Source organism: Bolinopsis microptera, chromosome 3 (genome assembly GCF_026151205.1).
Source record: "Bolinopsis microptera isolate Bmic1 chromosome 3, MBARI_Bmic_1.0, whole genome shotgun sequence".
In the NCBI taxonomy this organism is placed as follows: domain Eukaryota; kingdom Metazoa; phylum Ctenophora; class Tentaculata; order Lobata; family Bolinopsidae; genus Bolinopsis; species Bolinopsis microptera.
The window spans coordinates 6,427,332-6,449,885 of record NC_087074.1 but is presented as its reverse complement, the minus strand read 5'-3'; the positions used below and the strand labels follow the sequence as shown (position 1 = coordinate 6,449,885).

The 22,554-nt window shown below is 41.8% G+C and overlaps 2 protein-coding genes across 2 annotated transcripts in view; one reads left to right on the top strand and one right to left on the bottom strand.

Moving 5' to 3' along the window:
* Positions 1-1,012: 1,012 nt before the first annotated feature.
* On the top strand, positions 1,013-7,367 carry LOC134813451 (7-methylguanosine phosphate-specific 5'-nucleotidase A-like). Its single transcript, XM_063821245.1, has 4 exons — positions 1,013-1,136; positions 1,334-1,536; positions 1,858-2,038; positions 6,768-7,367. Exons 1-4 carry the CDS (start codon positions 1,017-1,019, stop codon positions 7,143-7,145), a joined length of 882 nt encoding a protein of 293 aa, XP_063677315.1. The 5' UTR covers positions 1,013-1,016; the 3' UTR covers positions 7,146-7,367.
* LOC134813452 (uncharacterized) overlaps positions 2,178-22,554 on the bottom strand; it is an 84,024-nt gene continuing 63,647 nt past the window's right edge. The window contains exons 2-4 of the mRNA XM_063821246.1: positions 3,379-3,454; positions 2,953-3,074; positions 2,178-2,706 (exon numbers count right to left, since the gene is read on the bottom strand). Of these exons, the coding sequence (XP_063677316.1) occupies positions 2,511-2,706; positions 2,953-3,074; positions 3,379-3,438 (378 nt within the window). The 5' untranslated portion in view covers positions 3,439-3,454 and the 3' untranslated portion in view covers positions 2,178-2,510. The remainder of the gene's footprint in view (positions 2,707-2,952; positions 3,075-3,378; positions 3,455-22,554) is intronic.

Genomic DNA, 22,554 nt, shown 5'->3' with positions numbered 1-22,554 from the left:
CGTACCTACCAATTGTATAAACATGTTAATTCAATTGCAGTTTGTACACTTTCCAGTGAACCATATCCGCTTCGCTTTTGTCATTGTTCGTAAATGAACTGTCTTAAATCAAAATGTCGTTAGCGTTGATGTCGTACGTCACTCTGAACAATTTCACAAGATTTACAGCGAAATTCAGTCAGTATTTGTGCTACCTAATTACTGTGCCGATGATTAGTTATGACCAAATCTGAGTTATTTCATCACTTATGTCTAATTGCTTGGGAGCTTTCCAATACATGATTGCCGATATGTGTAAACTAACTATTTCATTAGATGTTCAAATTGCAAATGTACCGCACAAACTCTTTAACATTATAATGCATCTTTATTCTCGGTAATTTAGCAGTTTCGTCGGCAAATGTATTTGGCGAGTCTGCGACAATAGTACACACGCAAATTTTGCAATTGCTTTCCTCCTAACATTATACAATAGAGTCTTGTAAACAATAAACATCTGTGTGTTGCAAACATTTCTATTTGACATAATGGATTAGTTGGGGTTTATTTCAATTTTCACAATCACATGAGGACCCAAGTTTCGTGCTGGTTGTTCGTAAACCATCTGTTCTGTACGGAACCTAAAATGTGTTCATTTTCCGGTCCCGTATATTCTTTTACTTATTATTCGTTGGTCACTTATCATTTGATAACTTGTTATATCGCAAACATATCAAAATTCAGTAAAGCCTCGTGGTCCTCGTGACTGTAAATTTAGGTGGCTCGTATGCTGTTAGTTATTATGTAAGTTCATTTAGAGATAAAAGATAAAAAGCCTATACAAATTTTGTCATGACGTCGACAGGATAAAAATGTGATTAAATATCCATTATTTTCCCGTTATCTCAATTTAATCTAACCCTTTCATATTTTCTTCTATAAATTTGGGCGGATCTCCAGGAAGATAATAATCTACAGAACTGCGTGCCAAAATAAAAAGAAAAGATTAACCTTTTGTTTGTTTGATAGGCTGGAATATGTTGGACCGGGGAGCAGTAAGCAAGTTATTGTCTGGTGAGAATATCAAGTGTAGGGATGTGGAGGATGTCACTAACAAGATATGCAACATGAAACAAGATGGCTACTCCACTCTTCAGGTTAGATAGCTGAGTAGGTATACTTATAGTTTAAATGGTCCCGTATCATTAGTTATTTTCTACCGTCGTTGCAATCTTGTTAGACCAAAATACATGTACACTGGTTTTACGTTGTTCACTATCGATCATGTTATTTCATAAAACATATCTATTTTGTAACAATACTTTCTGAAACTGTTAACAGTTCACTGTTTCAGGTGCTGGCAGATTTCGACTACACGATCTCCCACTGCCGTTTTGAGAAGGAGAGGATGAGTAGCTCGTTTGGGGCCCTGGAGAGATACTCAGGGATGTCTGAGGAGTTCAGAACCAAGACAAGGGCTCTCTATGATCACTTCTACCCTCTAGAAGTGGATCCTACTATTCCCGCCGAGGAGAAGATCGGGCTGATGACTGAGTGGTTAGTTTAATTGGTTAATTAATTAATTAGTTTAATTGCTGTGATATTTTGATTTTACTTGAAGCTATGTCATATTATGACATAAATTTGATTAGATCCTTTTATGGCCTCTCATAAATAAAAGCCATGCCTTTCATTGCTTAAACGCTATTCCTAAATTATGCTGTTTTATCTCAAATTGAAGCCGTGTTATTGACCACAAGACCTGTGTCTACGAATCATGTCGAAGCATTCCACGGGCGAAAGGCGATACGGATAATGTAGTATCGCCGTGTTGTAAAAGCACCGTTTCACAACCCTGGCTAACAAATTAAACTCCAGGTTTACGAATTCAGCTGGTTGTATAATCTCGGAAGGGGTGACAAAAGAGACGGTGGCAAGCGCGGCGGACTCTTCCAAAGTTAAACTCCGGGGCAAGTTTGATGTGTTCGTGGAGTCCTTACAAAGGGAGGAGGTACCACTGCTGGTTTTCAGTGCTGGGGTTGGACAAATCATCGAGCGGGTTAGTTTATTTGAAACCCAAGGAAACATTCTATCAAGCCTTTATATAGAAGTGGGAAGGCACTAATTACTAATTACTAATTACTAATTACTAATTACTAATTACTAGTGCAATGATAATGCAAATAAAACTTTAGACGTACTGATTATAAGTAGGAACATAATTACAAATAATTGATTTAATATCGTTCACAAAGCCGTTGACCTATCCCTGCAAAGAAAATTGCCGAGTGGAATTATTCAAACTGTACTTGCTTAAAGTCAAACTCATCACGCAAAAAACATACAATTTTGTATAAAAATGCCTTAAAAGCTTAAAAAACACATCTATAAAACTACATTTATACTATAATACAGCTTTTTGGGGAAAAGTCATTATAGCAATTTAGTAAACTTCAAAATAAACTTTGATTGAAATCATCATGTCAACAGCTAGTTCAGAAAAAGCACAAACATGAACATTGACTGCTCCTTCACCAAAACAAGTAAACAATCGCCACGGAAACAAGACTCAGAGTATACGCTATCTTGCTCTCTCCGTTGTTGTTACACAAGTCAACGGCACATGTTGTTTTGTTACAGTATTCTTCTTCGATCCCAAAGAAATTACAAACAGCATCCTCGCCATCACACGTCTGGTAGTAAACTGTTCCTGTTTCGTTCACGGCACTGGGCAAATATGTAGTTAAGTTGCTAGAAAAATAGGCAGCGTTGCTAAGGACTTAAATCTGCGTTAGCGTTAATAATGAATTTGGGAAATAAAACAGTTAGCGTTATTTGAAAGACTGCCAAAGCGATTATCTGAAAAATCGATCACAAAAATACACTTGTCACTTGACCTGTCAATGATTCAATTGTTAGGTGAAAGTCCACACGTGACCACAACTAAAGTCCACACGTGACTAAATAACTTACCCAGTATCTTTAATGGTCACACACTTCTCCTCACACTTGGTCTTATTACACACTTCCTTCACAACGTCCCCCTCTAGCTCATAGATCTTGTACTCTGTTGTTACTTTTGTACTTGGCGGGACCTTGGAGTTATGGTTTTGAAGGTAACGGGAGAGTATGATTCATTAATTCATTATTACATTGATTTGTTTTTTAGACGAACACACTGGGGGTCGTTCACATATTACGTAATCAGCCGAGGGAAAGGGGTTTCCAAATGATTACGCTAGTGTAATTTTGACACAATAGCTATGTGTAAATTACGGAGGAGGGCGAGGGGTTAAAAATAATCCAAAACGTGATTACGTAATATGTGAACGACCCCTATCCTAGAAAATCCTTCATATGATATTATAATCCCTGGACCTGCTTAGCGATATAACAAACCTCTAGTCTGCAGTTGTAACACTGTATAGCAGCCGCTGCTGAAACTAACATCACTGCCATGAGGCACACTTTAACATCCATACCTCCCTGTAATAGTAGTTAATAGTTAATAGTATCAGATAGAGTCAAACCTCCTCTATACCGGGCTCTTCGAGGGAAACTAAAAGTGCCAGGTATAGAAAAAGAGAGGTTAGCATGATCCCATTATTGGACTAGTATCTGAAGCCTCTCAAATAACCTGGCAATCACAAGTACGAGAGTTGATCAGCTGTAATAATATACAACCGCACTTTTGGTATATATACTGAATATGCAGTATGTACATTGTACGTATTGTGTCGTAAAGCGATGAAATACAGCTCGATATGACATATTATTATTACCACTAAATGCGATGTGAGAACTTAAAATTACTTTCAAACATGGGCTAATTGAAGCCCAGTACCCGGTCTAATAAAGAGGCGCGGTAGAGAGGGGTTTTACTGTACTACCATCACAGTTCACATTTCAACATAGACAGGGTGGCCCGAAACTAAGACCTTATAGTTTATACTTTGCTAGTGACATACTCTTAGTACTCTTACATACCCCCCCCCCTCCCCCCCAGGTATCTGTGTATCTGAGCGTGCTTGGAATGTCGGATATTTGTAAACCCAGTGTTCACAGTGTGGACCAAACCACCTAATTTGTTCAATTTTACGACTGTACTTTAGAGGAGGAGGGGGGGCCAACAGGGGGGCGCTTTTCAGCGGGCAGGCGCCAAAATGCAACGTTACGCCCACACTGTATGACGAAATGTTGACTATATGGTTTTCTTGTTATATTATATTAACAAGAAAACCATACAGTATGGTTATATATATATGTTATATTGGGTTCTACGTAGTATTTTAATGCTGATGTAACAGTTTGCTTACAAGTCCCTATGTAATCTGTATTGAATAACCAATGTCGCCTCCTGGAAACTGTACATTGTCTTGTTTACACACCATCACTCATAAGTCATATCAATTACATTTAAACTGAATTAGAAATAAATGTAAGTTGAATGTGCGGAATGTTGGTACCTATATGTGAGATGGAGGGGGGGGGGGGGGGGGGGGGGGCTATACAAAGCTGTCCAAAAACCTTGAGCTGCAACAAATGTAGAATGTTGTGTAAATACGATAAGAACGACCGAACTTAAAATACTTAGAACACCAACAACACGAAATAGAATTGAGGGAAATTACACTCTATATCATGGTATACAAGTACAGTGTAAATTGTCACATCTCTTATAAAATCTAAAACTATAAGACTGAAAAAGTGAGAATTAAACGTGGCTGCATTAAAACAAGAAATAACACTTAAGCTATTAAGTTACACTTTGTTGTAATCCATTTAAATATTACGTAATAGTGGTGTGTCACACAAGAGCGTAGGACTCGTAAGACTAACCCCCCTACAGCTAGTATACTAGTATAGTGCCTTGGCACAGAGTGGCTTAGGGTTAATGAAAATGAGATAAGCACCTCAGGCCATCCCAACACCGGGAGTGACCCAGCCTTGTATCTTGTTATCTTGGGTGTGGTTACACAAAGCGAATGGATGTGAAGTGGGCAGAAGGGAGAAGGAGGAGCCAGGAGGGGAGCAGGAGGAGGCAGGAGGCAGGGAGGAGGCAGGAGGAGCAGGAGGAGCAGAGGAGGAGCAGGGAGGAGGAAGGAGGACGGAGAGAGGAGCAGGAGGAGGAGACAGGAGGGAGGAGGGCAGGAGGAGCAGGAGAGGACAGGAGGAGCAGGAGGAGCCGGAGGAGCAGGAGGAGCAGGAGGGGAAGTTTAAACAGCCAATAATATAAGAATGACGCAAATATTATACTTATGATAAATTATACCACCTTATATTCTGTGAAATGTACTGATCAGTAAAACTACTTTACATTATAATGCGCATGTAAAGAACCAGTACAAGGGAGAGAAAGTGAAGGAATGAACGCACTTGAATAAACACTTGATAATTAACTGTATTTACAATACACACCCGTGTAGTTGTGTAACTAACGTGTTATAAATGAGACACAATCTAATCAACCAACAAAAATCTGATATTTGAGCCTGTGCTTACTTTGAGAGTGGACTGATCGATCCTTAACTATCCTGATTGCTTGCATGCGAACTGAAACTAATGTTATCAATCAACACGGAATGTTATTAAATATGAAGAAATAATACTTGATATTTTACAAAACTGAGTATTAAATACGATGCTGGAAGTATAAACTGCTTGCTGACGAAGTGATGTTATTCTAAGTCTACAAAGGGACTGTAGCTGTGTAGGGTAATGTAATTATCGTGAGTTACATACTTAGCATAGCATGAATATTATGTTATATTGATCAGTGTAACACCAGCCTCAGTAAATATGTAAGGGGGAGATGAGGAGAGATGTGGCTTTCGCTCACTTAGTGCCGCTGCTGAGCTCTCTATCACCTGTTTACTTTTAGTGTATATCGTGCTCCAACCGCTCACTGTACCGCTTACTCTACCGCTTACTCTACCGCTTACTGTAACCAACAGAGAAGAGAGTACACAATACATCAAAGGTGACAACATTTACGATGTACTAAACGATAATGACCTGTTTGAACTTTGAGCGACCTCATAATATGTGAAACGAAAACAGAAGAATATTATCGAATTACAATGACTTAAGGTGTGAATTTGAGACAAAGAACAACAGCATATCCACGAAATGAGAGAACACAACTGTAAGCTGTAAAAGTATGTAGAGTTAACCTGGTTTACTGACTAAATAATTATCTAATATGTGATCACAATAACGATTATACCAAGAGAAGGCACCTCGACGAATAGCGGGGTTCTTGTGACATCTGTAAACTTTAATGCGCGCTGCTTATAAGCGAGTTGGATTCCGAAAGTCCAAAGTGAAAGAGAAAGTCTAGTAAAAGTGATTCCGTTGAAATATTTGTACGTACTAATTGCGAGATGTTAGGTAGTATATCAAGCATCAAAGAAATCTAATTAAATAACCCATGACTTAATGGATAATACTCACCTACCCGGGTTAGATAGCTGAACATATCCAGATCACAAGGTTTTGCTTTTGCTTATCTCTACCAGTAACTCGTGATGGTGTTTTTGTTTCCATTTTCCAGCACTTACCTCCTGCTCAAATTGCCTCGTGCTCAAATTGCTGATAACAAGTTATGTTGATTTCCTATCAATATAAGTTACACCAAAACTTCCCTCCCACACAAATCTCGCCTTTTCAAATTAAAAATATTGGCCTATATGGGATTAACTGGGTCACGGTCCACGGTCGATTTAAAATGAGCGAACAGGGAGCTTAAATTGAAACATATTATGAAGTTTAAACTAACACTCCTATAGGTACTCTCAAACGCTGAAATCTCAACGAAAAACGTCAAAATGATAGCCAACATGCTGGAATTCAACTCCGAGAACACCGCCGTGCAATTCCGCCCCCCACTTATCACCACCGGGAACAAATCCAAAGTGGCCGCTCAGGAGAAAGAGTACTTCAACTCTAACATAAACCGAGTTAATAGCATTCTTCTGGGGGACAACATTGAGGACATACAGATGGCAGCGTGTGTCAGGAACTACTCTAGAAACGTTTTAACTATTGGCTTTTTAAACGATAGAGTAGAGGACAGGTTGGATTTGTACAAATCTAAGTTTGATATGGTTATGTTAAACGACCCTGATTTTACTGATATCCTCCATCTGTTTGAGTGTTTGCAGTGAGATTAGCTACGTATCTGGGATTATTTTATTAGCATGTATTATAGAGGGGGGGCCCCCTATAGAGTTACTGTATATTTGATGCAATTTTGCTTTGCCATGATTAAGATCTTAATGAATGGTTACAGTTTATATAACCGTTAAACTAGGAAGACCAAGTGAGTCTGATTTGTAGCAGTCATTCCATAATCCATATTGATATATTATGTTGTCCTGGTTGCAGCCTGGAGCCATCGCTTAGGAAGTAATAAATTTCTTGAATACTTACCTGAAAGTTGATGATGACCTATTTATTGGTTAGGTGTCGTTCACATATTACATAATCACATAGGGGACGGGAGGGGGTTTCTGAATGATTACGCTAGTGTAATTTTAACACAATAGCTACGCGTGATATGTGAACGGCCTCTTATTTGGTTCAAAATAAATTGGACACCTTTTGCGATCATAGGCTGATTACCGTCTGGATTATCGCCAATATAAAGTTGGTCTTCATTGTTTAATGTTTATAGATTTTTTATTTCTTAATTAATAATTTAGTTATACTTGCTCGCCAAATATCTAAATTGGTTCAACTTAACGAAGAATAATCGCAGCTGTAGTCTGTACCAAGCAGACCTAATTGGGAACATAATTTAAACTAATATTGGTTATGATAAAACATTTAACGGTTATTACCACTTGCACTTGTTAAGTTAACGAGGTTTAACGTTATTCGTTCATGGCAAATGGTAATGGGTTAGTATGAAAACTTCGAAAACAATGATTTTTGTTTGTGCCGCCAAGTTTCCTAGGGAATAAATATAAATGATAATTATGGAGTTGATTCAATTTTCAACATTACATGTCCCACTTACGGTTCGACAAGTTTATGCTTTGTTGTTTGTCAGTTTTATCCATTTATCGTTGTTTTATCGTTGGAATTGTAACCCAATTGTAATTGAAACATCCGCTTGTAATTTGGCATTCAAACTTAAAACATTTATACATACCTGGACTCGTCTTTTCAATGTAATACTAATATATACTTATAGTCTATGTAATAACAGCCATGAGTTGGCACAGAATTTTTTGTCTCTGATTTTGATAAATTTGGTACCAAAAGTTGCCTCTAAGTGTGAATAATGCAAATTCACCGTGTAGTAAAATAACGTCGAGCTATATGTGGGCCTCCTGTGCATTACAAGAATGTACAAAGGACGAAAAATGGGTAATTTATTGCTTAAAATGCCTATAACTCCTAAAATATTGAATATTTTGAAATAATTATTACAGTATCGTAATGAGCTTAGTCTGTAGTCAGACGCAACTTTTGGTACCAAAATTATAATATTTGAAGCACCAAATTTTTCAAAAATTTGTTCAAAATTTCACGCCCTTGTGTTCAGATTGAAAAATTTTGAAAATAATTTTCCTTTAAATTTTTAAATATTAGAACTAAAAGTTTCGTCTCGATGAGCTGATTACGATGCCAGGCCATAATAATTATGTGATAATAACTGAAAATGTGAAAGTTATAGCATATAGGCCAAAAACTAAAAATTTGCGCGAAAAAAGCACGCGCGGCGAACAAGCGCCGTGTCGGTGTAGCATTTTTAGCAAAAATTGCTACACGGTGGATTTATTTTATTCACATTTTTAGACAAATTTTGGTACCAAATTTATCGAAATCGGAGAAAAAAAAGTTCTGTGCTCGCGCTTGGCGCTTATTACACTGACTAATAATAACTTTAATTGACGATGTCAATTCATGGCAGCTCGGCGCGGCACAGTAGCGCATCTCGCCGATCTAGCACAGTAACGCATCGCGCTACAAATAATAACTATAAGTGTACAATATAAAGTTAGAGCCATGATTTGTGATTCATGAACTTAGAATGAAGTTCAAAGCCGAACCTTTTTTTATAATTCAAACACATGACTGAGCAGATCGTATAAATTATGGAAATATTATGGTTTCTCTATCCAGAGCCCTTGCGCTTGCAGTAGCGCGCGCCCGCCTCACGGCGGTTTTCTTGACTTGTGAAACAAGCCCGCCCGCAGTGGCGCAAATGGCGAAAGCACCATAAATATTATGGTACAACTACAACCAAGTCAAAATTCATGAGACTCTTGACTTGAGTGTACCATTTTTATGTACTTCCGTACGTGCACTGTACAGTCCGATAAAAGCTTCGCAAAGCTGAACAAGGAATAAAATAAAATTTTAATGTGCTTCTCGCGCTGATGCTAAATTTCGCATCAAAAGATTTAAAAAATAATGAATGATTAGTTATTTTTGAAAAGGGCAAATGTTATATATTAGTCCAATTGCGCACAATCAAGCCGCAAATCAAACTTGTGGTTTCAATTGTCAATACCGTAGGCAGTAAACCATTGACGCAACAGTGAACCGCGCGTGCCGACTGTAGGATTCGGTATTTTAGCGCAAATTTCGGATTCACATATGACATAGCTTAGCCATGAATCTTCAGCGGTCGCGCGCTATTGCTTGTAGGTTTATAACCTACCAGGACGCGCGCCGAGTTTTGTAGCGCGATGCACTACTGGGTCGCGCTCGTTCACATATCCATGTGTCTACGCGTACTGCAAGCGGTCGCGCGCTACTGCAAGCGAGAGGGCTCTGGTTAGAGCAATCGCGCGCGCATCCATTAATGTTTCTCGCAACCACTTATGCAGATCGGCGAAATGCGAAGGATTGACATCGTGAATCAAGCCGAGTTGGTATGGACTCGTCGACGGTCTTAATTGACGATGTCAATTCATTGCAGTTCGGCGCGACACAGTAGCTTGACCATTGTTAATGGTCTGGCCCGGCGCGTGCTACTTCGAAGAAATTTAGACTAGGAGTAACATCCTTCAACACAGGAGCGCATCTCACCGATTTAGCGAGAAGTTGTAGGTTTACAACCTACCAGGACGCGCGCCGAGTTGGACTCGTCGACGGTCCTAATAATTGTTGATTCACGATGTCAATCCTTCGCATCACACCAAATGCCTGGCTGTTCCAGGACTTGTATTGACAATATCCACACCAATGTAGTAGACCAATCCCTTATTTCTGGTGTGATATCTGATAATATCTCCCACCATCACCCTGTATTCACTCTTGTTGAGCTTCCCCCTAACTCTGTGCCTAAACCTAATTCACCAGACAAAATTACCATACACTACGACTATAGTAATGCTAACCTAGAGAAGCTCTGTCTTGAAATAGAAAACGATATAGATAGGTTCCAGCACAGCTGTGACACATTTGACTCTTTCATGCAGTTATTTCAAGAAAAGATAGATTTGTCTTGCAAACTTCTTACTCCTAGAACCACTAAACGCAACAGCATAACTAACCCTTGGATTACCCAGGGGCTAATTAATTCCATAGACAAGAAAGCTAGGTTGTATTTCGAATGGAAGAAGACTTGTACATTAAAACTACCTGACGGGGATCAAAACAAGCACATCTGCTACAAGGAATTCGACAAGTTTCTCAAAAACTCAATAAATATGGCAAAAGCTATGTGCTATACTAGAAAATTCGAGAAGTACAGCATGAACTCAAAAAAAAAAAAAAAAAAAAAAAAAAAACCTGGGAAGTTATCACTGAACTCCGTGGTAAGAATATGTCTAGATGTAAGGACGATTTTGTCATAGATGGCCAGAGAATTACTTGCAGACGAATAATTGCTAACAAATTTTGTGAATACTTTACATCTCTTGCAAGCAATCTCAATAGAAATGTATTGTCGAACAATAGTATTTCTCTGGAACCAGTAGAATCATTTGCTCAATTCATGTCTAATTCAGTATCTGACTCCATATACCTGGAAGAAACTAATAAAGATGAGATTATCGAGGTCATCAAAGATTTTCAAAATGGCAAGGCAAGTGACATACCTATAATCGTTGTAAAAAAATCGGCAAAGCTCATCGCTGGTACCTTGGCTAGGCTTTACAACATATGTATACAAAAAGGAACATTCCCAAGTATTTTTAAAACTGGTAAAGTTATTCCTATTTACAAGAAAGACAATAATATATATATAATATATATATAAGGAATGTATTGAAAATTATCGGCCTGTATCAATATTACCTTTATTTGGAAAAATTTTTGAGAAGGTCATTTACAAACGGCTCTATAATTTCTTCACATCTAAAGGTGTACTAACAGACTCGCAGTTTGGATTTAGAAAAGGCCATTCTACCGCCCATGCTCTACACAAATCTATAGACTCTGTTACAAAGTCCCTGGCTAGCAATAAACATGTCCTAGGCATATTCATTGACTTGAGCAAAGCCTTTGACACCCTTGATCACAATATTCTTCTAAGCAAGCTAAATTCCTATGGTATTAGGGGCACAGCACTAACTTTACTAAAAAGCTACTTGACTAACAGAAAGCAGTATGTGATGTATAACGATGTACCATCAGAAACAATGGATGTGGAATTCGGGGTTCCTCAAGGATCAATTCTAGGGCCATTACTCTTCCTACTGTATATGAACGATATAGTAAACTGTTTTTCAGACAGTGAAGTGAAATTTGTACTTTATGCTGATGACACTAATATCTTCATATCAGGACCGTCTAGAGAAGCAACATACAAAAAAGCCAACTTAGTGCTTAAACATGTCTCGATTTATATGAAATGTAATCTACTTCATATCAACATGTCAAAATGCTGCTACATCCATTTTAAACCTGCCTCTGAATATGATGACACTTGTGCACGGACTAGACCATTTGCTACCCTGCTAGATGAATCTAGATCAATATTCATCAATGGTAAGGTTATCACTAAAGTCAAGGATACCAAATTCTTAGGTGTCGTTATAGATAGTAAGCTAAACTGGACTGCCCACATGCACTACATCCGTAAAAAACTGAGGTCCATGACTGGTGCAATCTGTAGAATTCGGCACTCGATACCTGCTGAACTATATTTAAAAATATATAATGCTCTATTTGAATCACATCTAAGTTATGGTATAAGTGTTTGGGGAGTTGTCCTCAAAGAACGGTCAAATGATAGTCTTTTTATCACACAGAAGCACTGTATAAGAATCCTTTTTGGTGATCTCGACTCATATCTAGATAAACAATCAACATGTGCAAGAACTAGACCATATGGCATGCAAATACTAGGCCATAAACATTTTGAAAAGGAGCATACGAAACCCATTTTTAATAGGTTAAAAATTCTTACGGCTCAAAACTTGTACAAATATCACTGTATTTTAGAATTCTCTAAGATTATCAAGTACCACTGCCCATACTCCCTTTATGAGGCTATCAACATTTCAAACCGTGCAACGAGTCTAACGGTTATTCTTCTAAATAAATCAAATACCTTTTTGTTTAATGCAGCCAAGCTTTGGAACACTGTTTGTCATATATCCTTTTCTCTAGATTTCCTATATTAGGATATATCTTTATGTAACCCCATGTTTTCCTTAAGCATGGTTGTTTTATATGACAGACTCTAGAGACCTACTAGAGCTTACGATCCTTGACGGAGCTTTCTTGGTGAGTTACTTTCTCTCCGTCAAGTGTTTATGGGTTTATCCCTTTTACTCTTTATAGAAGTATTGTGAGTTATTCAGATTGACTAAAGGTATTATTTACTATACATTGATATAGATCATTTCAGCTTGGTTATACGATTACTGGGTTTCATTGCTTATTACCTACAAACATTGGTAGCAGGAAGACAGCAGACTACACTCAACGATGAAGAACAAAGTTCCATCCTTCAGTGGGAAGGCCAGTGAGTACAGCAAATGGAAGAAGCTAGTCACCATGTGGGCGACAGTTTGTGAAGAGGATGACACTAAGAAACAGGGTGTTTTACTTATCATGAACATGGCTGACAAGGCGTCAGATTTACTAATTGATGAAGCAGACACTAGCGTAGCTGTAATCATTAAAAAATTGGACTGTATTTATGAAAGCGACAATGATCTTATGGACCAATTTGATGGGGGGGGGTGTCACGTCCGTCTATGTCCGCTTGTCTCATAGAATCCAAAAAGGACAGGACATAGACGGACATAGGCGGACATAGGCGGACATAGGCGGACATAGGCGGACATAGACGGACATAAACGGACATAGGCGGACATAGGCGGACATTAATGGACACCTAAATTGCTAAATAAAATGTTCAATTTTTTCTGTTATAGGGGGATCATGTTTTTTGTCCGTTCGGTACCCTATATTTTCAAAACGGACAAAAAATAGAGCGGACAAAAACGGACAAAAATGGACAAAAACGGACAAAAATGGAAATAACATTTAGATGCTTCCTCCTCCTACTCTTCCTCCTCCTCCCCCTGGGTCTTTCTGATCTTCCTCAGTCCTCTTCCTCCTCCCCTCCTCAGTCCTCCTCCTACTACTCCGCCTCGTCCTCAGTCCTCCTCATCAGTCCTCAACAGTCCTCCTCCTCCCCAGTCCTCCTCCTCCTCCTGAGTCCTCCTCCTGGGTCCTCCTCCTCCTCCTCTTCATCCTCCTCCTCAGTCCTCCTCCTCATCCTTCTCCTCAGTCCTCCATCCTCTTCCTCAGTCCTCCCCCAGTCCCCCTCCTCCTCCTCCTATTCAGTCCTCCTCCTCCTCCTTCTCAGTCCTCCTCGGTCCTCCTCCTCCTCTTCCCTCTCAGTCATCCTCCTCAGCCATCCTCCTCAGTCCTCCTCAGTCCTCCTCCTCCTGGGTCCTCCTCCTCTTCATCCTCCTCCTCTTCCTCCTCGGTCCTCAGTCCTCCTCCTCCTGGGTCCTCCTCCTCATCCTTCTCATCAGTCCTCCTCCTCCCCAGTCCTCTCCCAGTCCCCCTCCTTCTCCTCCTCCTATTAAGTCCTCCTCAGTCCTCCTCCTCATCCTTCTCCTCAGTCCTCCATCCTCCTCCTCAGTCCTCCCCCAGTCCCCCTCCTCCTCCTCCTATTCAGTCCTCCTCCTCCTCCTTCTCAGTCCTCCTCGGTCCTCCTCCTCCTCTTCCCTCTCAGTCATCCTCCTCAGCCATCCTCCTCAGTCCTCCTCAGTCCTCCTCCTCAGTCCTCCTCCTCCTGGGTCCTCCTCCTCATCCTTCTCATCAGTCCTCCTCCTCCCCAGTCCTCTCCCAGTCCCCCTCCTTCTCCTCCTATTCAGTCCTCATCCTCCTCCTCCTCCTCAGTTCTCCTCAGTCCTCCTTCTCATTTCTCCTAAGTCCTCCTCCTGAGTCCTCCTCCTCTTCCTTCTGAGTCCTCCTCCTGAGTCCTCCTCCTCCCTCTCAGTCATCCTCCTCAGTCATCCTCCTCAGCCATCCTCCCCAGCCATCCTCCTCAGCCATCCTCCTCAGTACTCCTCAGTCCTCCTCCTTCTCAGTCATCGTCAGTCCTCCTCCACAGTCCTCCTCAGTCCTCCTCCTCCTCCTGGGTCCTCCTCCTCCTCCTCCTCCTGGGTCCTCCTGGGTCTTCCTGATCTTCCCCAGTCCTCTTCCTCCTCCCCTCCTCAGTCCTCCTCCTACTCTTCCTCCTCGTCCTCAGTCCTCCTCATCAGTCCTCAACAGTTCTCCTCTTCACCAGTCCTCCTCCTCCTCCTGGGGCCTTTTCCTGGGTCCTCCTCCTGGGTCCTCCTCAGTCCTCCTCGTGCCTCCTCCTGAGTCCTCCTCCTCCTCAGTCATCCTCCTCAGTTCTCCTCCTCCTCCTCCTAGGTCCTCCTTCTGGGTCCTCCTCCTCCTCCTCAAAAATGGAAATAACATTTAGATGCTTCCTCCTCCTACTCTTCCTCCTCCCCCTGGGTCTTTCTGATCTTCCTCAGTCCTCTTCCTCCTCCCCTCCTCAGTCCTCCTCCTACTACTCCGCCTCGTCCTCAGTCCTCCTCATCAGTCCTCAACAGTCCTCCTCCTCCCCAGTCCTCCTCCTCCTCCTGAGTCCTCCTCCTGGGTCCTCCTCCTCCTCCTCTTCATCCTCCTCCTCAGTCCTCCTCCTCATCCTTCTCCTCAGTCCTCCATCCTCTTCCTCAGTCCTCCCCCAGTCCCCCTCCTCCTCCTCCTATTCAGTCCTCCTCCTCCTCCTTCTCAGTCCTCCTCGGTCCTCCTCCTCCTCTTCCCTCTCAGTCATCCTCCTCAGCCATCCTCCTCAGTCCTCCTCAGTCCTCCTCCTCCTGGGTCCTCCTCCTCCTCTTCATCCTCCTCCTCTTCCTCCTCGGTCCTCAGTCCTCCTCCTCCTGGGTCCTCCTCCTCATCCTTCTCATCAGTCCTCCTCCTCCCCAGTCCTCTCCCAGTCCCCCTCCTTCTCCTCCTCCTATTAAGTCCTCCTCAGTCCTCCTCCTCATCCTTCTCCTCAGTCCTCCATCCTCCTCCTCAGTCCTCCCCCAGTCCCCCTCCTCCTGATCCTCCTCCTATTCAGTCCTCCTCCTCCTCCTTCTCAGTCCTCCTCGGTCCTCCTCCTCCTCTTCCCTCTCAGTCATCCTCCTCAGCCATCCTCCTCAGTCCTCCTCAGTCCTCCTCCTCAGTCCTCCTCCTCCTGGGTCCTCCTCCTCATCCTTCTCATCAGTCCTCCTCCTCCCCAGTCCTCTCCCAGTCCCCCTCCTTCTCCTCCTATTCAGTCCTCATCCTCCTCCTCCTCCTCAGTTCTCCTCAGTCCTCCTTCTCATTTCTCCTAAGTCCTCCTCCTGAGTCCTCCTCCTCTTCCTTCTGAGTCCTCCTCCTGAGTCCTCCTCCTCCCTCTCAGTCATCCTCCTCAGTCATCCTCCTCAGCCATCCTCCCCAGCCATCCTCCTCAGCCATCCTCCTCAGTACTCCTCAGTCCTCCTCCTTCTCAGTCATCGTCAGTCCTCCTCCACAGTCCTCCTCAGTCCTCCTCCTCCTCCTGGGTCCTCCTCCTCCTCCTCCTCCTGGGTCCTCCTGGGTCTTCCTGATCTTCCCCAGTCCTCTTCCTCCTCCCCTCCTCAGTCCTCCTCCTACTCTTCCTCCTCGTCCTCAGTCCTCCTCATCAGTCCTCAACAGTTCTCCTCTTCACCAGTCCTCCTCCTCCTCCTGGGGCCTTTTCCTGGGTCCTCCTCCTGGGTCCTCCTCAGTCCTCCTCGTGCCTCCTCCTGAGTCCTCCTCCTCCTCAGTCATCCTCCTCAGTTCTCCTCCTCCTCCTCCTAGGTCCTCCTTCTGGGTCCTCCTCCTCCTCCTCCTCCTGGGTCTTCCTGATCCTTCTCCTCCCACTCAGTCATCCTCCTCAGTCATCCTCCTCAGTCATCCTCCTCAGCCATCCTCCTCAGCCATCCTTCTCAGCCATCCTCCCCAGTCCTCTTCCTCCTCCCCTCCTCAGTCCTCCTCCTACTCTTCCTCCCCGTCCTCAGTCCTCCTCATCAGTCCTCAACAGTTCTCCTCCTCCCCAGTCCTCCTCCTCCTCCTGGGGCCTTTTCCTGGGTCCTCCTCCTGGGTCCTCCTCCTGGGTCCTCCTCCTCCTGGGTCCTCCTTCTCCTCCTCAGTCCTTCTCCTCCTCCTCCTCAGTCCTCTTCCTCCTCTTCCTCCTCCTCCTCCCTCTCAGTCATCCTCCTCAGCCATCCTCCTCCTCCTCAGTAATCCTCCTCAGTTCTCCTCCTCCTCCTCCTAGGTCCTCCTTCTGGGTCCTCCTCCTCCTCCTCCTCCTGGGTCTTCCTGATCCTTCTCCTCCCTCTCAGTCATCCTCCTCAGTCATCCTCCTCAGTCATCCTCCTCAGCCATCCTCATCAGCCATCCTTCTCAGCCATCCTCCTCAGTACTCTTCAGTACTCTTCAGTCCTCAAAATGTTTGTCCGCTAATGTCCACCAATGTCTGCTAATGTCCACCAATGTCCATCCAAGTCCGCCAATGTCCGTCCGGGTCCGCCAATGTCCGTCCGAGTCCGCCAATGTCCGTCCGAGTCCGCCAATGTCCGTCCGAGTCCGCCAATGTCCGTCCGTGTCCGCCAATGTCCCAAAAAACACGTCCGTTGTCTCATAGAATCCAAAAAGGACAGGACATAGGCGGACATAGACGGACATGACACCCCCCCCTTTGATCAATTTTACCGATTTAGACGCAGTAAAGATCAAACTATGAAAGAGTATATTCACTTTTACGAAAGCAAGGTTGCTAAACTGAAAACTGGTGGACTTGAAATTCCAGATTTAATTCTTTCATATCTAATTATTGAAGGAGCGCAGCTCAGTGAAAGTGACAAGCGCATCGCTAATGCAACATGTACTAATAAAACTATGAGTGACTCCAAAAAAGCACTGTTGCGATTAACTGATTCACATGTTAACACCCCCTTAATCACGTCTGACTCTTCCAAGATTCAGATTAGACCCGTTGTTAAAGAGGAGCAAGAGATAAACTTCTATGGGAGTCATCAAGAAGAAGAGGAGGTACTGTACAACAGAGACAGAAGAAATCAAAGACCCCCATTTAACAGAGATCAAAGAAACACTACCTACAGCCGTGAGTGTTATGGATGTGGTGACCTGAACCATATGATTAGAGACTGCCCTCATGTACGTGAATTGCGGCAAAGAATGACTGGATCCAACAACAGATCCAACAATAATAGCAGATCCAACAATAGCAGATCCAACAACAATAGCAGAGGCTATAATAATTATTTATGTTCTGAAGAAGCTAGCTATGATGATCAGTTTTATGAGAGCCAACAGAGCTCATCTGATGTAAGTGGGATACCTATATTCTTCCAATCTAATATTGGAAGCGAGATTGAGACTATACTTTTAGTTGACGAAACAATCAATCAAGCAGTTCTTGATTGCGGAGCCAGTCGTACCGTATGTGGCACAGAATGGTACACTATTTACCTAGACTCACTCCCTGAAAAGGTTAGAGAACAAGTGACTGAATACCCTTCCGACACCATGTTCAGGTTTGGGGTCGGCACTATGAGAGCATCAAAGAGAGTTCTTATCCCAGTGACGATATGCAAACGTGACATCAGATTAGAGGTAGATGTGGTAGCCACGGATATTCCCCTCCTCATATCACTACAGACTATGAAAGCTTTAGGAATGAATATTGATTTTGAGACCGATGAAGCTAAGATTGATGGTAATTCATTCTCCTTAACAACAACAAGTACAGGACATTATGCCTTACCACTAGCAAAAGAGAGAGACCCATCCTATGTCAACAATGTCACTTGTGAGATTATGATTGCCAATGAAGATCATACAGGCGTACTTGAAGCTAAGAAGAAAGCCCTTAAACTTCATAAGCGCTTTGCACATGCAGGTTCAGGGAGAGTAATTAAACTTCTGAAGAATGCAGATATGTCCAATAAAGAAGTTGAGAGAGAGCTGATAGTTTTAGATACCTCTTGTGACTACTGCCTTAAACATAAACGTGCTCATCCAAGACCCACAGTTGCCTTACCTCTTGCATACCAATTCAATGAATTAGTAACCATGGATCTCAAGAAGATAAATGGAACGTGGATCCTTCATTGCTGTGACTATGTAACCCGGTTCTCATCTGCACAGGTCCTGATGAGCAAAGACTCAGATGAGGTGATGGAAAAACTTTTTGAATGCTGGATTTCAGTATTCGGGCCACCGGAAAAGATTCTTACAGACAACGGCGGAGAATTTGTCAATGACAAATGGCAGTCAATGTTTGCAGCTTTCAACATACTACACAAAGACACTGCTTCAGAAGCACCATTCCAGAACGGTATTTGCGAACGTCACAATGACTTGATTGGTCACATGACTCAAAAGGTAATGGAGGATGTTAAATGCAAGATTGAAATTGCTCTTATGTGGGCTATACACGCTAAAAATTCTCTTATTAGCGTACTAGGTTTCTCACCGTACCAGTTAGTCTTTGGGAAGAATCCAAACATTCCAGGAAATAGTACCAATAAATTACCAGCAATGTCATCGTACACATCCAGTCAAACTGTTGCAAATCACCTAAACAGCTTGAGAATGTCTAGAGAAGCTTACATCAAAGCAGAGAATGCAGAAAGAGTGGCTCGTGCTATGAGAGGACGAGTTTATGCTGGAACACACCAAAGGTTCTTCAGTGGGGATATTGTATATTACAAGAAGAGAGACTTAAAACAATGGCAAGGACCAGGAAAAGTACTTGGACAAGATGGTGCGCAGGTATTGGTCAAAACAGGAGCCAGAACCTTAATAAAAGTCCATCCTTGTAAGCTAATCTTAAAGCAAACTGCTGAAAAACAGATGAACTCACCAGATCAGACACAAGCAGAAGAAATTGAACAGACTAATAAGAGTCCTGAGAAACAGACAATCCCTGATAACACCGACAGTGATTCTGATGATGATGAACCTAGACCAGTCATTCCTCCATTAGAACAGGTAACAGAAGACACTGCTGCAAGCACAGAGCATAACAACATCGAAGTTGACGCAGAGAAAGAAACTGTGCAAAATGAGACACCAGAAATACAGCCTGAGTCTATGGAGATAGAAGCAACAGTCGAGGAACCAGTCAACACAGAGGAATTCTTTGATGCTGAGGATTCCATAGATGAGGAAAAGGACAATGGAATATCTTCCAGACTTAGATCACGCTCATCGACTCAAATGACAAGAGGAGATGTCATCTACATTAAGAACATTGAATTCAACACATGGGTGTCATGCAGCCTAATTGAAAAAGAAGGACTGGCAGGTGAACGATGGAAAGTTGTCAACAATTCAGGTGAACGCTTCATTGTTGACCTAGAATTGGTCGAATGGTTACGAACCAAAGAGATGCCTGCTAAAAATGATGATGCAGGATTATTTGCTGATGCAATTGGAGACGAAAAGATTTGGTTAAACATAGCTAGACCATCATCCAACGAAGAAGAAATTGCAATGGAAAAGGAAATGCAACAATGGCAGAAGTTCGACGTCTACGAAGAAGTTGATAAAAGAAAATTTCCAAATCAAGAAGTGTTATCATGTCGTTGGGTTATAAATCAAAAGGAGAAACCAGAGGGTTTATGCACCAAAGCTCGCCTTGTGATAAGAGGATTCCAGGAGTCCAATCCTCAGGTAGCTGACTCACCTACAGCTGGTAAATGTGTCACAAGAACATTCATCATGCTAGCTAACATGTTTGAGTACAAACTATTGTGCATTGACGTACGTGCTGCCTTTTTGCAGTCCAAGCCTTTGGATAGGTTGATATTGGTTAAACCCCCAAAGGAGAAGAGAACTGATAACAACATGGTTTGGAGACTCAAGAAGCCTGTATATGGCCTGAATGATGCTGCCAGGGCATGGTATATGACGGTGAAAGAAGAGCTTATTCTTTATGGTTGTGTTCAGATGCCACTTGACAAGTCAGTTTTTGTGTACCAACCCAATGAAGAATTCTCGGGTTTCCTAAATGTGCATGTGGACGATTTCTTAGCGGCGGGAAATAAGGACTTCCATGAAAAAGTTTTAAGGAGATTGAAAGAGAAGTTTCAGATTGGAACAGAGGAGTACGGTGACTTCACCTATGTTGGTTGGAACATAAAACAATCTGCTGTATCTAATAATACCGTGACTATTGATCAAATAGATTACCAAGAAACTAAAATTAGCCCTGTAAGTATAAGCTCAGGAAGGAGAAACCAACCTGATTATGAACTGAGCGATCTTGAGAAGACTGAGTTTCAACAACTACTAGGCAAGCTTCAGTGGATAACATCTCAAAGCCGCCCTGACCTACGCTACAAAGTCCTCGAAAGCAGTATGAAAGCAGCAAAGCCTAGAGTTTCTGATTTAATAAATCTAAATGCTATTGTCAAGAAATTAAAGAAGCAAACGGTAACCATAATGCTTCCATCCTTGTCTAAAGACATCTCTCAATTAAAGATCTATGCTTATGCTGATGCTTCGCTTAATATGCTCCCTGGTAGGACATCAAGTGCACGCGGGCACGCTATATTTCTCGTTAGTGGAGACAGTGCAGGAATTTTATCATGGTGCTCAAGAAAGATCAAAAAAGTTACCAAGACCATCAGTTATGCAGAAGCCATGGCTCTTGGTGAATGTTTGGATGAAGCTTATCTGATACGAGAGACTATCATCACCGCTCTATGTCTATCTCAAAATAAGACAAAAGACACTGTTCCTATCATTGGTTTAACTGACAATTTATCTGTAAAAGAGAACATCTACTCTACTAATCCATCTGTTGACTTAAAGATGAGAGTACAAGTTGCATATCTCAGAAAGATTATAGACGATGAGGAGATAAACAAGGTTGTATGGATTCCTGATCCTCAGCAACTAGCTGACTGTCTTACCAAAAGTCCAAAGAATAAAGATCCAGTGGAAAATTTACTGGCTGTTATTCAGACTGGAAAGCTGAATATTCATCCTATTCAACACTAATTCTTCCTGGTTATGCCTGGTCCTATTCTAAACCGGTGTTTTGACTGTTGGCGTGTTGAGTAGAGAGGGTGTTGTCTTTCCCAGAAAAAAAACTTGAGTTAACCTTCTTATTGGACAGTTGGGCTTGTTTAAGGTGCCCGATGATCTGAAGTAAGTCATCTGGTGTGTATGATGGCTGAAGTGTCTTGCTCTTCTCTCCTGCTGTAAGTTTTCTTTGTGTATGCTTCTGGTGGATGATTCTCTCTACTCTTCTACTCTGCTATCTTCAAAACTGAATTGGCCATGGACTTTTGTATTGTATTGTAAAAGACATTTATTGTAAGAGATGCTGTGTTTTAATTGGCATTGGTGACTACTTGAGATTTATTTATTATATTTGATGAACTTATAATTTGCGGGGTTTTTTATTCTACTTATTTGATAATATTATGAGAGTGTATTTTTAATTATGCTTTTATATTTGTTAGAGTTTATAGTGAGAGATATTGAGTATCCCATTTTAATATTTTAATCAAGCAAGAATGCTTTGTCTTTCCTCTGGGTGATTTAATCGTTTCTAGTTTTCTAACTTTGTTAGGCGGGATATTGTTAGGCGGGATATTGTCATATATCCTTTTCTCTAGATTTCCTATATTAGGATATATCTTTATGTAACCCCATGTTTTCCTTAAGCTTACGATCCTTGACGGAGCTTTCTTGGTGAGTTACTTTCTCTCCGTCAAGTGTTTATGGGTTTATCCCTTTTACTCTTTATAGAAGTATTGTGAGTTATTCAGATTGACTAAAGGTATTATTTACTATACATTGATATAGATCATTTCAGCTTGGTTATACGATTACTGGGTTTCATTGCTTATTACCTACAAACACTGTTCATAAAAAAATTTTAACTTCAAGCAATTGTCTAGAAACTTCCATTAACTTGATAAAATTGAGAACGAAAGCACTATTAATACAATCACAGGCTGCTGACTTAAAAGATACTTGGACTCCAAACAATTTTAAGTTACAGTAATTTAATCTAATTGCAGCGGCACATAATTTAAACTATTGCTATCATTATTGTACTACAGATTG